At 43.7% G+C, this 14,786-nt stretch overlaps 1 protein-coding gene and 1 long non-coding RNA gene across 2 annotated transcripts in view; one reads left to right on the forward strand and one right to left on the reverse strand.

The window, feature by feature from the left end:
- LY86 (lymphocyte antigen 86) overlaps positions 1-14,786 on the forward strand; it is a 60,035-nt gene that overhangs the window by 35,780 nt on the left and 9,469 nt on the right. The window contains exon 3 of the mRNA XM_006766095.2: positions 843-971. Coding sequence (XP_006766158.1) covers positions 843-971 — 129 coding nt within the window. The remainder of the gene's footprint in view (positions 1-842; positions 972-14,786) is intronic.
- The window catches only part of LOC107183468, a 54,133-nt gene continuing 40,547 nt past the window's right edge, over positions 1,201-14,786 (reverse strand). The window contains exon 3 of the long non-coding RNA XR_001514257.1: positions 1,201-1,371. This is a non-coding gene — a long non-coding RNA (uncharacterized LOC107183468). The remainder of the gene's footprint in view (positions 1,372-14,786) is intronic.

Consider the following 14,786-nt stretch of genomic DNA (forward strand, 5'->3'; position numbering starts at 1 on the left):
GGAGAGACAGAGAAATGCAGAATGAAAGGAGAATGGAGCAGAACATAAAAAGAGGAATGGAAGAAAGTTTCAGAAAGAATTGGAAGCCAGCACTGCAGAGCACCCTGAAGCTTCCTGTGTAACTATGCTACAACATCTGCCCAGCAACAGTGGGGGTGTGCAGGCTTGCCCACACCCCGACGCTGTCAGGGAGGTATCTAATACTATGGGGCTGAAAAGTGATAGAAGCCAGACCTGCAGCCACCACATTAAGGGGACATGGCATCAGGACAGGGGAGCACAGCAAATAAACTATCTCCTCCAAGCAGATCAAGTTTGTGAAAGCACCTCATCTCATACTCAGGGCTGGCACCACAGTCCCCTGCACCACTGCCTAAATCAGTGGTTCTCAACCTTCCTAATGCTGCGACACTTTAATAGAGGTCCTCATGTTGTGGTGACCCCCAACCATAAAATTATTTTCGTTGCTACTTCATAACTGTAATTTTGCTACTGTTATGAAGCGTAAATATCTGATATGCAGGATGTATTTTCATTGTTACAAATTGAACATAATTAAAGCATAGTGATTAATCACAAAAACAATATGTAATTATATATTCAATATGTGTTTTCCGATGGTCTTAGGTGACCCCCGTGAAAGGGTCGTTCGACCCCCAAAGGGGTCGCGACCCACAGGTTGAGAACCGCTGGCCTAAATGTTGTTTTACCAAGAAAACGGTTCCCTGCTCAGCACAGACGGCTGGAAATGCAAGTTCTTGGGACTCATACTTGTATAAATTTTGAATGCTTTGATATGCAGCAAAACCCACACTAGGTAAAGCCCATCTCTTTTCCTTTAGGAGAGGACATAAAAGAGTTGTTTCTTGATGCAAGTCTCCTGACGGAAGGAGTGCCCTTTTTGAATTACTCCTATCCCATCTGTGAAGAGGATCTCCCCAAGTTTTCTTTCTGTGGAAGAAGGAAAGGAGGTAAGCTGTCTGTCTTTCTCAATGATTGCTGAGGCCCAGGAACAAGATCTCTGCTGAAGTCAGGACACCCTGGTGGGAATCTGTGGACAAGTTTCACCTCACATGTCAGCATCTAAGTGCTGTGTCGTATGCTGTTACATAAAAATAACCGTAAGGCTCGTCCACAGGGCCTACCTGATAAGGTGGGTGTGAAAATCAAATTAAACACCCATATATAAGGTACTTTACAAACACAACATGTGTTAATGATGGCACTTCATTTATTTAAAAAAAAGAAAGAAAGGAGGGTTGGCAACAGAAAGAATCAGTAGCTTCCCCAAATCCATTGCTGTTCAGTGTTTCCAAGTTTCTCTTCAGCAATCTCTTTAGTGGCAGGGTCTCCTCAATATAGCAATGGACTCTGAAAAAGAAAAAAAAAGGGAAGCTTTCTGACTGTCAGCATACTGTAGTCTTTCTCATTTGAGTCATTGACTGATGGGGCAGTAGGTGGCTACATTCAAAGTACAGATGTGTAAAAGCCATGGTATTATCACTCTTTCTCCACCCGCTAGGCCGCCATCCCTGCCATCCATACCTCAGTAGAGCCCAGGAGCCCCCCTCCAGCCTTTCCCACCTCTCCTCTCCTCTCAGTCCTCACCCCCAATCTTCACCAAGACCCTGAGATGCCTCTGTTTATTTAACCAAAAGTTGGATCTGCTCTGTGACTTTCCTTCTCCAGAAATTGTTCCTTTCCTCTTCCCAGGGTCTCCTTACCATTCCCATTGGCCAAGGGGGAACATGCCACTAATCCCACACCCTTGAGATACTCACTCATATATTTCCTCATTCAGGGAAGCTGGAAGGAAATCACCTAATTATGCTTCCAAACAAAGGCTCTAAAGAAATCGGATCCCCTTCCCATAGTGACGATGCAAACTCAGGCGCACCCGTGTATTTCCTCAGCACGGAGGGCTGTTCAGTAGCTGGTCCCTATTGAACTTTTTCTACCTGTTCTCAGCCATTCCTGTCTCAGACTCCTCACCCCACAATCAGCCACTTTTTCTTTCCTTCCTTCCCTTCTTCCTCATTCACTTCTTCCTTCCTCCCTTCCTCCCTTCCTTCAATACTAAGTCTCTACTGTGTGAAAAGCACTTTGGGGAGCCTGAAGATGAACCAAGGATGGTTTCTGCCTTCAAGGACATTGATGATGGCCTAGAGGAGACTAGAAACCCACAAAATTCTGTGTGTGTGTGCATTAAAGAGGCACAAACAAAATGCCAAGGAAACGTGAGAGTTATAGTTCATTCCCAACAGGTTGACCTCTTGGAAAACGGAAAGTCTGAAAAATGTAATATAGAATTATTTTCCTGTTTGCCTTAAAGTTATTTGAAATTCAGTTACAGGCTTTTCAGCATTCATTATATACTAGTATATATGGTTTGTGCACAGCATAATAATGCTGGTAGTCTACAAGCATTCCTGATTTTATAAAATGTTTTGAGGAATTCAAAGCATCTTGAGTTGATAATTAAATAATAACCCCTGAGAAGACTGACAACTCCGTAGGCTGCCACCTAGAGTCAGCATCTACAGTCCTATCTCCCATGTTTGCTTATCTTTCCAATTTCCCCCCAAAATAATTATTTTTGAACCCAAATGTGGAAACAGGTATGCTTGGAAGTACTACTAGCTTAGTAAGAAAGAACCCATACTGGGCTGTCCTTTTGTTCCTACGATCCTACCTCCTTCTAGTCTCCAGACCAAATCTCCCCACCTCCTTCCTGGAAGGTGGAAATGACCTCCAGCCTGGTTTTCCTAGTTCCTTATTGCTGCTGTGGGGAGGGGTAGTCTTCCCAAATACAGTGTTGATCATGTCACCCCCTTCCCAAAAGATTTCAGGGTTCCCATTTCTTTTTTTTTTTAATTGTTTTATTGCTTAAACTATTACAAAGGGTATTACATATGTGTCCTTTTTTTCCCCCCCGCCCTTGACAATCCCCTGGCCTCCCCTACCCCACAGTGTCCTATGTCCATTGGTTATGCTTATATGCATGTATACAAGTCCTTCTGTTGATCTCTTACCGCCCTCCCTCCTGCCCCCCAACCCCCCCCAGCCTTCCTGCTGTAGTTTGACAATCAGTTTGAGGCAGCTTTGCCCTTAGCTATGGTGAATTGTGCTGCTATGAACATATGGGTGCACATATCCTTTCTGATTGGTGTTTCTGGATTCTTGGGATATATTCCTAGAAGTCGGATCACAGGGTCAAATGGGAGTTCCATTTCAGGGGTTCCCATTTCTATAGAACAAAGTCTAAGTTCTTCAGTGAGCAAGGTTCATCACGGATTGCACTCTAATCAGTTTCTCCTGCCACATCTTGGCCCACATGCACCTTCAGCTACAGCTTCATTGAATTATTTGCCACTTTCTGACCACACCCTGTGTTTTGACACACATGGTGCTATTCTGATGCTGCCCTTCGCCTCCAGACTTCACTCAAGTATCACCTTCTCTCAGAAACCTTCCTCCTACCCCAAGCCAGTTAGTTGTTCCCTCTGGATGCCCCTGGTGTATCGCATCCCCACTTATCTCAGCCATCATTGTATTTTGTATTCTAGTTATATTATGTGTGTGCATGTATACTAGTATGTGTGTGTCCTTTGAAAGCAGGCACTTCAAACTTTGAACTCCTTGAAGGCAGGAATATTTCTTGCTCCTCTCTGTCTCTGTAGACTTTGCAAAGAGAGACCAGCATAGAGTAAAGATGCAATAAATTCTTGTTTTATTGAATTTGCATGTGATGAAATGAATGCAAGTATCCCACCTCCTAAGTGACTATCTAATGATGTTTACGCATGCCACAAAGACACAGGCACATCCAATCCCAGCAACCAGTAAATTATCTTGATCTTCCACATTTAAGAAAACCTATTTTTCCTCAGTGAGTGGTTTTAATCCTATAAAATAAAAGGGTAATATGCAAATTGACTGAACAACGGAACAACAGCACCACAACACCAGTGGCCCCTCACCCCCATAGGCTCTGCTCCAGAGCGGGTCCCTGGAACCCAATTGGGGGTGGGGCCAACAAACTGCCTGAAGTCCCTTGCCCCAGCCAGCCCTCCCCTGGGGTGGCTCCCATCAGGGGTGGGCTGGCTGGACCCCACCAGTGCATGAATTCATGCACCAGGCCTCTAGTAGAATTAATAAAACAGAAGAGATATTGTCCCCCAAATTAAAGTGTTCAATTCTGTTTGGCAGCTCAAAAAGCTGGTTTTGCCTTATTCAAATGCTGGGCAGCCCTTCAGACATTTATTTGTTTTGTTGCCATGGAGTTGATAGCTTCATAAGCAGATTGAGAAGCCAGAACTCGGGACATTGCCAAGAAATTTCATATATATATAAAATGATCAGAAAAGTAATATACAAATGCTACATGCAAAAATAATTATGTAAATTACTAAACCAGAGAAACTAAAACCTTAAATTCCGAGGCTTCTTGGGTTATTACATTTTTTTAACTCACCCATCAACCCAGTGCAGGAATGATGCTGCTGAAAAGAAGTGAGGACTTCTAAGACCAGAATTAAGAGAAAAACATGCACCAAGAAGGACCTAAGGCAATACAAATCTGAGCATAAGCTGTTGTTGATATTTTAAACCAAAGCAAAGTCCCTCTGGGGTTCACAGGTCCTTCTTAGCAGAGCAGTGAGAACACTTGGCGTCCCCTGTGGGCAGCCCATTATGGTGTCAGTTGAAGATGAATTGTTTGATACTTCCATGGCATTATAGTGCACCCCTCTGCAACCTGCACGCCGCTGACTGTAATCTGAGCCAGAGAAAAACATAAAATGGGTCAGACTTAGTGAGACTGTGTGGACAAAATGTTCTCTTTCCTTCTGCATCTTCCCAGCTAGCTAAGACAAGAGCAAATTGGATTTAAAAACCAAGTGATAGTCTTTTGGCATTGGTAATTTGGGCACAATAGCTTCTAAGTCCAATCATAGGGGATTGGCTAAGTAGACTATTGTCAGGCCAAACAAAGTTATTTAAATGGCTTTGTAGGAGAATATTAAATTACATTAAGATAAACATAAAAGGCTATTATTAAGTGACAAAGAAGCTTGCTATAAAAAAGTAATCACTATTACATCCTGTTTTTGTTTAAGTGTATATAAATGTATACACCAAAAAAGCTTTAAAATAGCATACACCTACCTGCTGAATAGTGGTTATCTCTAAGTGATGGAACTGCAGATCTTTATTTTTATCTTTTTTTGGAACTCTCTTTTGCTTTTATAATAAATACTAGAGGCCCAGTGCACGAAATTTGTGCATGGGTAGGGTCCCTAGCAGCTGCCAGCTGCCAGCCAGGACCTCCCTTTCCCTGGCAGCTGTCTGCCGCAGGCTGGGGCCTCACTTCCTGTGGTTGGCCGGCTGGTCCCACCCCCTGGTCAAACTCCTGGTTGAACTCCAAGTCGAGGGGACAATTTGCATATTAGGTTTTTATTATATAGGATACATGGTTACCCCTTTAATTATATACATTCTATATCCTTTCTCTGAGACACCTTTAGCCCCCTGTACCCAGGTTCATTGAGAAGGGATCAAAATGGGCCACTATTTTAATTCCCACTCCATTAATGCTAGTTTAGGTCTTTTCTCTGCAGATCATATAGATGAATCTGCTTTACTTGATCTTCATGCTTTTAAACTGGCTCCATCAGCTCCACACCAATTAAATTGAATGTCCTTAATAACTACACCCAATTACAAGCCCTAGGGAAGGAAGCTGCAGTAACTTTTTTAATATTTAAGTTAAGAACAGTAATGCTGATAGAACCTCTGTGTGGTTAGTCAGGTTTGGCCTCGTCCACAGTCACCAACTGTGCCCTTTCCCCAGGTTACACATTACTTAGTTCCATGCTGTTATCTTGGTTACACGTTAGGCACCTGTGGCTTCTCAGCCATGAAAACATAGCTAGTCTAAGTTGAGATGTACTGCAAGTATAAAATACAGACTCAATTTTAAAGACTTAATATGAAAAAGAGCAAGATATCTCAATCAAATTGTTATATTGGTCATCAGTTTAAATGATAATATTTGGGATCTATTGACTTGAATAAAATATATCATTATTAAATTTATCAGCAATAAAATATATTAACAAATTGTTAAAATTAATTTTACCTATTTAAATGTGCACCTCCCCCCCCCAAAAAAAATAAAAGCCACATGAAATTATACATGCTACCATCATTATATTTCTACTAGAGGCTTGGTGCAAAAATTCGTGCATGGGTGGGGTTTCTCCCAGCTGATTGGGGCTGACCTGGGCTGGCCAGTCAGGAGGAGAGACTGTGGGAGGTTGGCTGGCCGCAGGAGGTTGGCTGTGGGAATGCACTGACCACCAGGGGACAGCTCCTACAATGAGCATCTGCCCCCTGGTGGTCAGTGTGCATCATAGCTACCGGCCGGTCATCCAGTCACTTAGGCTTTTATATGTATAGATTAGGCAATGATGCATTATAATCTCCCTTTACAATTTTCAAGATTCCCAGACCAATTAATTCAGAATCTCTGGTGATAAGACCCAAGCCAGGTGATTTTAATGTTCATCCAAAGCTGAGGAAGGAGGAGGACCTTAGCCCCAGGTAGGCATTGCACAATATGTGCCAGGGACCTTTCCAGGCAATAACTACTCTACTGTTTGCACCAACCTTATGACATATAGAAACTACTGCTACTAGCCTCATGGTAACATATGAGGAAATTAAGACCCAGAAAGGTTAAGTAACTTACCCTGCTGCAGGCCGGGGCCTTACTTCCTGTGGTTGGCCGGCTGGTCCCACCCCCTGGTCAAACTCCTGGTCGAACTCCTGGTTGAACTCCCAGTTGAGGGGGCAATTTGCATATTAGGCTTTTATTATATAGGATACATGGTTACCCCTTTAATTATATACATTAAGTCGCAAAGAAAGCAGGCAGCAGAGCTGGGTTTCTCCCCAAAACGTTGGGTTCCAGAGGCTTGTTCTTATCCTGTCTGCTACCTATCCTCTTGGAACATAAATGAAACTGCTGGAGAAGTATATCTCATTTTAGCCCTCCACTAAGACTGAGAAGTGATCAAAAGACATGACCAAATTATAGAAATCAAATCATCATTTTTGGGCATAACCAGCCATTATATAAGGCAGTGTTTCTCCAAGTGTGGTCCCCAAACTAGCAACATCAGCCTCATCCAAGAAATTTTAATAATGCAAATTTTTACTTTCTACCCAGACTTACTAAATTAGCAACTCAGTGTTTAGAGCTTACAATTCTGTACTTTATCAAGCCCTTTAGGTCACCAGTCTGCAAACTTTTTCTGTAAAGGACAAAATAGCAGACATTTTAGGCTTTGCAGATGATATTTTCTCTACTCAACTCTGCTATTACAGTGTGAAAGGGGCTACAGACAATATGGAAATGAATTATGCTGTTTTGTTTTCTCACTTCTATAAGGTTAGCCCCTACAGTTCTCATTTTCTGACCTAGGCTTGATTTCCTTTCAGAATGAGTGCCCATAGAAATGCCCACTCTCTTCAGGGAAACCTGACATTTAACCATGGAGGTGTGGTCCATTCCCACAACCCCAACAAGATTATCCCACAATTGTCTGACTTCTCCCAAAGTCTGGGTTTGTCAGCACAAAGCAACACCACAAACAAGGCACCCACAGCCAGTCTAGGTGGAAATGAGTTGAGTTCACCCCAGTCTCTTTTATTCTGTTCTGATTTATCTATCAAGAGTTCAAGGTTGATGTCCATTCTCAACAAATTGGGGTTCATTTTGTTAAACAAGTTTCCTAGAATATCCCATTTTAGGAAGATGAGAGTGAAACAATAAGTGAAATAGAGCAAAAAATTGATTGTAGGATTTATAATCTGGGAAGTATGAATGAGTCCCTCTAAGACCCGCTCACCTCCCAAAAATATATGTAGGGTGAAAATTACTCAAAGGAACAGGGTGGCTCATGTTTTGGCTGTCTAGAATATATTGTATGGGGCTATGTAGAAAGCAGACTCTCAACTGGACATGAGCCTGGAGATCTGGGCAAAGACCCAGATTAAGGCCATAAAGTAAATAGAATGAAGACAGGATTTTCACTCTTGATGACAAAAGACACATCAACTGTTATGCTTGTTTCAGCCCAAGCCTCTGGGAGTTCTAGCCAGGGTAGGTCAACCCAGGCAAAAGGCATTGGTTTCACAGCACTAAGTAGTAATTGGCTTTCAAAAATGACTTGTTTATTGTTTTACGGATTGACTTGTGGATATCAACTGTACCTACCCTCTTCCCCAAACCAGCTAAAATTAAGATAAGGCTTGGAGAAGTTAACTAAGTGAAGTGAAGTGTGTGTGTGTGTGTGTGTGTGTGTGTGTGTGTACATACTATGATTATAAACTAGGAGACTGTGATTGAAATGGTTGAAACATGATGAAAACTCGGGAGGACTTGATCTTACATGTGTGACAGATCCCAGAGAGGTGCTGAAGACAGCAGGCCCCACAAGAACTGCTGGTGCGGGGTGCACCACCCCTGTACATGAGCACTAACCGCTTTCAGTAGGAGCAAAATCAATTATGAAATACATGTACCAGATATGAATACACTTCACTTCATGCAGTGTGTAAGTTACAGAAAAAATTGGTTGTAGATTTAATTTTCAATGCATCTGGAAAGCTTGCAATTAAATATTGCAGTGACACCTTTTGTAGGCTGAAGAATCCTTTAGATGAAAAAATAACTGCTCCCTGATGTATCTTTTGTGTAAATCTGAACTTTCCTGCTTTCACTGTTTGTTCAAAGTGGGGAATACATCATAATTAGATGAATTTCAATGCACGACAGAGTAAGTCCCCTGAGAAATGTATTTAAAGTCTGACATGAGATTGTCCACCGGGTGGATATTTTCTCTGATAGCAGCTACAAGATTCTGCAATAATATTGACTTTACATGTACAGATAAGACAAAGATACAAGCATAGCAGGTACTCACATTGGCTCCCTGTCCTTCCTCACTGCTAGAGCATTTCTCATCTGTCCCAGTTCATACTGAACACATGTGTCCGGCCATCCTTGAAACATCTTTAATTGTTGAGCTTTCTCAATCTTTGTAACTATTCAAAATTCAGTCCAAATAGCAATTCAGATTTCATTGGCTAGATTTCTATTGCCTTAGGTATCTCTTTTTCTATGTGCTCCTTTTCACAGGTTTATATAATGGAGGACATTTGGAAATTGCCTTAACTTGGAAAAATTCCTATAAATGCTCTCTGCAAAATGCCTTACACATTGCATTTCTCTGGTAAAAGACAGGCAAAGGCCACCTTCCAGGCAAGTGCTACCTGGAAGAAGCTCCACCATTAATCTATGCCGATGACCTAGCACCTCCATAAAGCACACCCACAGCCACACACCCCTACAGGGGGCCTCGCCTCTCATCTGTTTAACACCCGCTGCACCGGCATTAACAAATGCATGCACCAGGAGTGTGGCCATTGGTTTGTGCTATAGGAGAAGGCGAAGGCCTCAATTTTAAAGCATGTCTTTACCGGGATAGCACTTCTGTCCTAGCTGTTTGTTCACCTTCAATTTCTGGGCCATTAGACCATCTGCTCTATAAGCTCATTTGCTTCAGGCTTTCTGCTCTGCTGGTCCCGCACCTTATTCTCAGTCTCTCCCAATCGCAGCTTCTGGTTCCATCCTTCATCAACTATTGCTAATAGCCCCGATGACAAAGTGGCTTCGGTGGGAACTCGTGGCTTCACTTGCCATGGATGAATCAATAGACCTGCAGGGCGAGTGATGTTCTTTGCCACCTGGGAAATGGCAGTTTCTCCCGCCATCATCATTTGCGCTGTCATTTTGTAGTTGCAGGCAGCATGCTACCCAAACCAATATTATTCGGAAGGAGTGTTCTGTTGCCTGCCGCATCACACTTGCTGCATCGGGAGCAGGGCCCCGCCCAGTCAGTGGTTCTCCCGCCTGAGCGTCAGCATCACCTGGCAGACTTGCTCCACCACAGACTGTCGGCCCCACCCCCAGTTTGCAATTCAGTTCACCTGGAGAGAAGCCGGAGAATCTGCATTTCTCACAAGTCCCCAGTAACTGTTGATCCAGGGACCACGCTTGAGAGCCACCAGCCTAGCACACAATAAGCACAGGGTTTGAAGCTAGTCGCACAGAGCTGGGCCTCTACTGCCACTTATCGTTATGTGACTGAGGCAAGTTCATCTCTCTGAGCCTCAGTTTCTTCATCTGTACGATGAGGAAAATACGAGTAACATTACACGGCTGTTATAAAGACAAAATGGGATCATCTGTGTGAAGGCATTAGCACAGAAAGCCGTTTGGCACAGGGTAAGCACTCGGTAAGTGATAAATGCTTGCCACTTCCTGCCGCCGATTAGGGAGTTCTCAAGCAAGGGCACTGAGCCCTGAAGTCATCCATCTCCGAGTGCAAGTCTGCGTTTTCACAAGGCCCGGAGAGGCAGTACAGCTTTTGAGGCTTAGAATTTAAGGCCTTTTCCTTCAGAGGTAGCAGAAACTTGACTTTGGTCCAAGCTGCGTGGCCTCTAGCGGCTGACAAAGTGGGGGCTGCAGGCCCGCTTGCACCCCTGGGGAGAGAGCCCCATGTGCACTGCCCAAGGAAATGGAGATTGGCAACACCTTCTCCTCAGCCTTCAGCCTCTCTTCTCTTCATGTTTTATTCTTTGTCTGCACACTTCAAAATGTGTCGGGCAGCTGTGGATTCCTTCTTGTGAGTACAGGGTAGCAGCCACTGCCACAAATTCATAGGGAATCAGCAAAAACAGCAGTTTAGTATTGAATTAACAGAAACTTCCCACTCTTACTCTGTAAAAAACAGAGCTAGAAACAACGGTCACCATAGAAAGGGCACCAGCAGTGACCAAGCTTAAGAGGACTTTTTCTTTCTAAGAACAAATAAAAACCAAACAAACAAAAGGAAAAGCATTGCCTATTACGAAATCCTATAGCCTGGGAGCTTCCCCTCCTTCCTCAAATTGAAGCCTCTTAGTAGGAGCTAATAATACGGGGAAACTACCGTGACATCAGCCGAGTCTGCTATAGTTGAGCTCAGCACATTGAGACTAGTGATGATCTAGGGCCAAAAGCATTTTCCATTTTCTAACACAATACAAGCTCCTTTACAAATCCGGGCCTCCTATGGAATTTCATAAGTTTGCTCAATGACTCAAACACTCACCTGCGTGCAGGAATCATTAGGAAGCTAATTAAGGAGGCTGACTGCCAGCTCCCCACATCACATCAAAGCTCTGATCCCAGGGATCAGTGGGTTTGCATTTTAACAGCATCCTGAGAACTCTGATGTGTGTGGACCCAAGAGGCCCTCAACCTGCAAAAGCCCCGCCCCCTCCAATTCCCCACCGGGCCCTGTGATGGTGATGTCTATTTCAGTATTTCTAATCACATTGCTCTTTCCTGTGGCCGTCCCAGGTTTCTGGAGATCAACTCCATTTCTTCTCCTCTCTCTCCTCCCATCACCATCTCTTCATTTTCATTTCTGAAAATCCAATCAGCCCACCAATTCACAAGTTGTATTTTGAGAGTTAAGTGTTTATCCACAGAAATCCAGAAATAGGTTGATAGAGAAAATAGCTGAAATTCTCGTTCCCTCCTAACTGCCAGAGTTATGTGTCTCCTGGAGGGAACTGGGGCAGTAAAAACAGAAAGGTCTTGAAGGAGGAATGCAATTGAAATGAATCATTTCACTTTTTGAGCCTCAGTTCCTCCCCAATGACTTCATAATTGGGACTCTCTCTAGAACGTAGCCACTAGTCACCTGTGGCCACAGAGCACCAGAAATGTGGCCCATCCAAAGTGAGATGTGCTCTAAATGTAGAATACACACTGAATTTTAAAACTGTGTGCAAAATAAAAGTATAAAAATAATTTTAAACATCTTTAATATTTTTTATCTTGGTTACCTATTGAAAATATAATCTTTTAAATATTTGGGTTAAAATACATATATTATCAAATTAATTCTACTTGTTTCTCTTTCCTATTTTTCAAATGTGGCTACTAGAAAATTTTCAATTAAATAAATGGCTCACATTATATTTCTGTTGGACAGTGCTAACCTATATCTGCTCTGTCCAGGTTGGCAGTCACTAGTCACATGTGGCTATTTAAAATAATTTACATTTAAATTAAATTTAAAATTCAGTTCATCAGTCACATTAGCCACATTTCAAGTTCTTAATGGCCACACGTGGCCAGTGGTCACCAGATTTGAGGTTGCAAGCATAGCCGAGCCCCATCTCTGCAGAATGCTCTGTTAGGCAGCACTCACCTAGTGCCTTCTATGTTCCTCTAAGTGTTTTTAACAGTCTGTCCTGAACTCATTTGGATTAGTTTATGTTAGTAATTTTACTCTCTAGCTCAGCTGTCGGCCCAAGCACCTTCCATTTTGTCCAAATGTGGACAGCCTCTGTCTTCTCCCAAAGTGGGAGGCTCAGAGCCCCACAGGGCCAGCCCAGGGCATTCATTCTCCTTGCTGCTCTTTGGAACAAAAGTCATAGAACAGGTTATAGGGTGTTCAGATTTAGCTTCTTGGCTGGGTGGCTCTGTCATCAGAAACAGTTTTCTGGAACTACCCATAGCTCCTATGGGCCCTCATATGAGTTTTAAGAGAAGGTGTACTTTCCACCAGGAAGCGTTCTTAGTTTGGGGTCCTCCCAGCAAAGTCAGAAACAAAAACCTGGGGGTGAATAGTTTATTGGGATGTGAGACCAGGAAGCAAGAGTAGGAGAGGAGCAAGAGGGACTCAGTGCAAAAGGAAGGGCCAAGAACTGAGGGGTCAAAGAGCTGGTGACCAGTGTGGAGAACTTGGGGAACTATAATGTGTGTCTCAGAATTGTCCCTCTGAAGGTTAGGAATCAATGGCATTTATCCCTGATTCTAAGTCTTCTAAGTTGAGGATTTTCCTGGGCAATAGAGTCCCTCAACTTCCCCTCATGGGCTGTTTTGCAGCAGACTACTGTGGAGGGGCAAGCACTTGGCCTGGGATATGGCAGAAGTGCAGCTGATGCTCACCACGGCTGGCGTGACGTCAGGTTGGGCAAGGGAATGTGCACAGGATACCAGAAGTATCTGCAGGTGGGAGCCAGCCCAGCCCCAGGCTGCACAGTCTGGCTCAGAGGGACAGGAGCTAGATTTCCGCTCCCACTACCCCCTCGCCGGGCCTGTCTGTGCAGCTGTATGTGGCGTGGCTGCAGGACCACCTCTGAGATAGTGCAGGCAGGGCTATGCACTGCAGGACAGACAAAAAGGACTGCAGCTGCTCTAGAGAATAACAGGAAATACGCCTGGGAGATGAAGAGGAAACTGACAATTGGGACTAAAAAATATTATAAAATATAAACACTGGACCTGGGCCTATCCTAGAGCTACCTACTCACACTGCCTGGAATCCACTGAAACCTTGAAACCTCAAGGTTCTCCGGCCCCACAGGGATTCTGGCACAGGCAGTCACCCTGGAGGCAATGGGGACTCCAGGCAAGCTCATTATTAATTTAAATGATGTCTAACCAAGAACTGGCTCTGCACCCTGTGGGACCAGAAATGCAAAAGTCTCCAGGCCAGAGACAAAAAAAGCAGAACTCATGGCTGCAGAGAGGAGGAGGTGAGGAGCAGGGGGACTGGCCCCTCCACCTGCCAAATCTGGGGTCTCTTTAAGGAAATACGCAAGGCAGGGAGAGAAAGGCAGACTGTGTTTAGAGCTCACCACAATGGCCTAATACACTCGCTCCCTCTCACTCCAAAGAGGAGACTCTTGGTCTGCCTGCAACATTCTCCCTCCTCCCTCCTCACCGTAGGACCACAGCCCACAGGAGCTGCTGCAATGGGCCTTGCTAAACCCTGAGGTTCCCACTCACAGGAGGACATGGTGAGGGCTGTGCTTCTCCAGGGAATTGCTGTCTCCCAACCCCCGCTGAGCTGGGCAGGTAGGAAACAGGCTCAAATGCTGAATACATAAATAAGTGATAATTTTTAAAAACTTGTTCTGAATATACTAATCGACCTATAAATTGAACTCTATATTATCCTGTCAAGCACCCTCATAATATTTATAAATTGGACATTTTTGTAATAAATTTGGAAAATGAGGGAATTTCAATAGAAGGACTAGGAAATGGCAGGAAGGCCATGCATGGGACCAGGCCACATCCTGGTTACTGAGAACAAAGGGCCGGGCGGCAGATCACGTCTCCTGTCAGTCTAACCCAAAACTCTCTGTGACGTTTCATCTTCACAGTTTTTCAAGTCAGTTTCCTCTCTAAAAGACTCTGTGTGCCGACCACACAATGATCTGGGTCAAAAGACCTATTCACAGAAATGACTTCAGGTCTTCAGAGCCAGAGGGTGAATTCCTTTAATTCACTGTACATTTAAACTGCTAATGATTTTAAATGAAGGAAAGAAAGAAGTGGTAGAGATATACTGGGGCTCTTTTTATAGTACTGGGGTGTGAAAATGTTAATTAAAGGAATCACAGAATCAGAGAGGATCTGAGGAAGGAAGGAAGGAGCAGGAATTTAATTTTAGGTGTTGTTTCATCAGGTTAAAAAAAAAAAGACAGTTTCATGCATTGCTTGCAGCAATGCTCATGATTTCATGGACCCCCGGAACAGCTCCTGTTGAAATGGTAAAGTGTTTGATTTAATAACTCCCTCTCACCCCAGTAAAGAGTCCATTAATAGTGAAGAGCACAAATTAGTAAATTACCAAATCTTTGAACATTAA

Source organism: Myotis davidii, unplaced genomic scaffold (genome assembly GCF_000327345.1).
Source record: "Myotis davidii unplaced genomic scaffold, ASM32734v1 scaffold80, whole genome shotgun sequence".
Lineage (NCBI taxonomy): Eukaryota > Metazoa > Chordata > Mammalia > Chiroptera > Vespertilionidae > Myotis > Myotis davidii.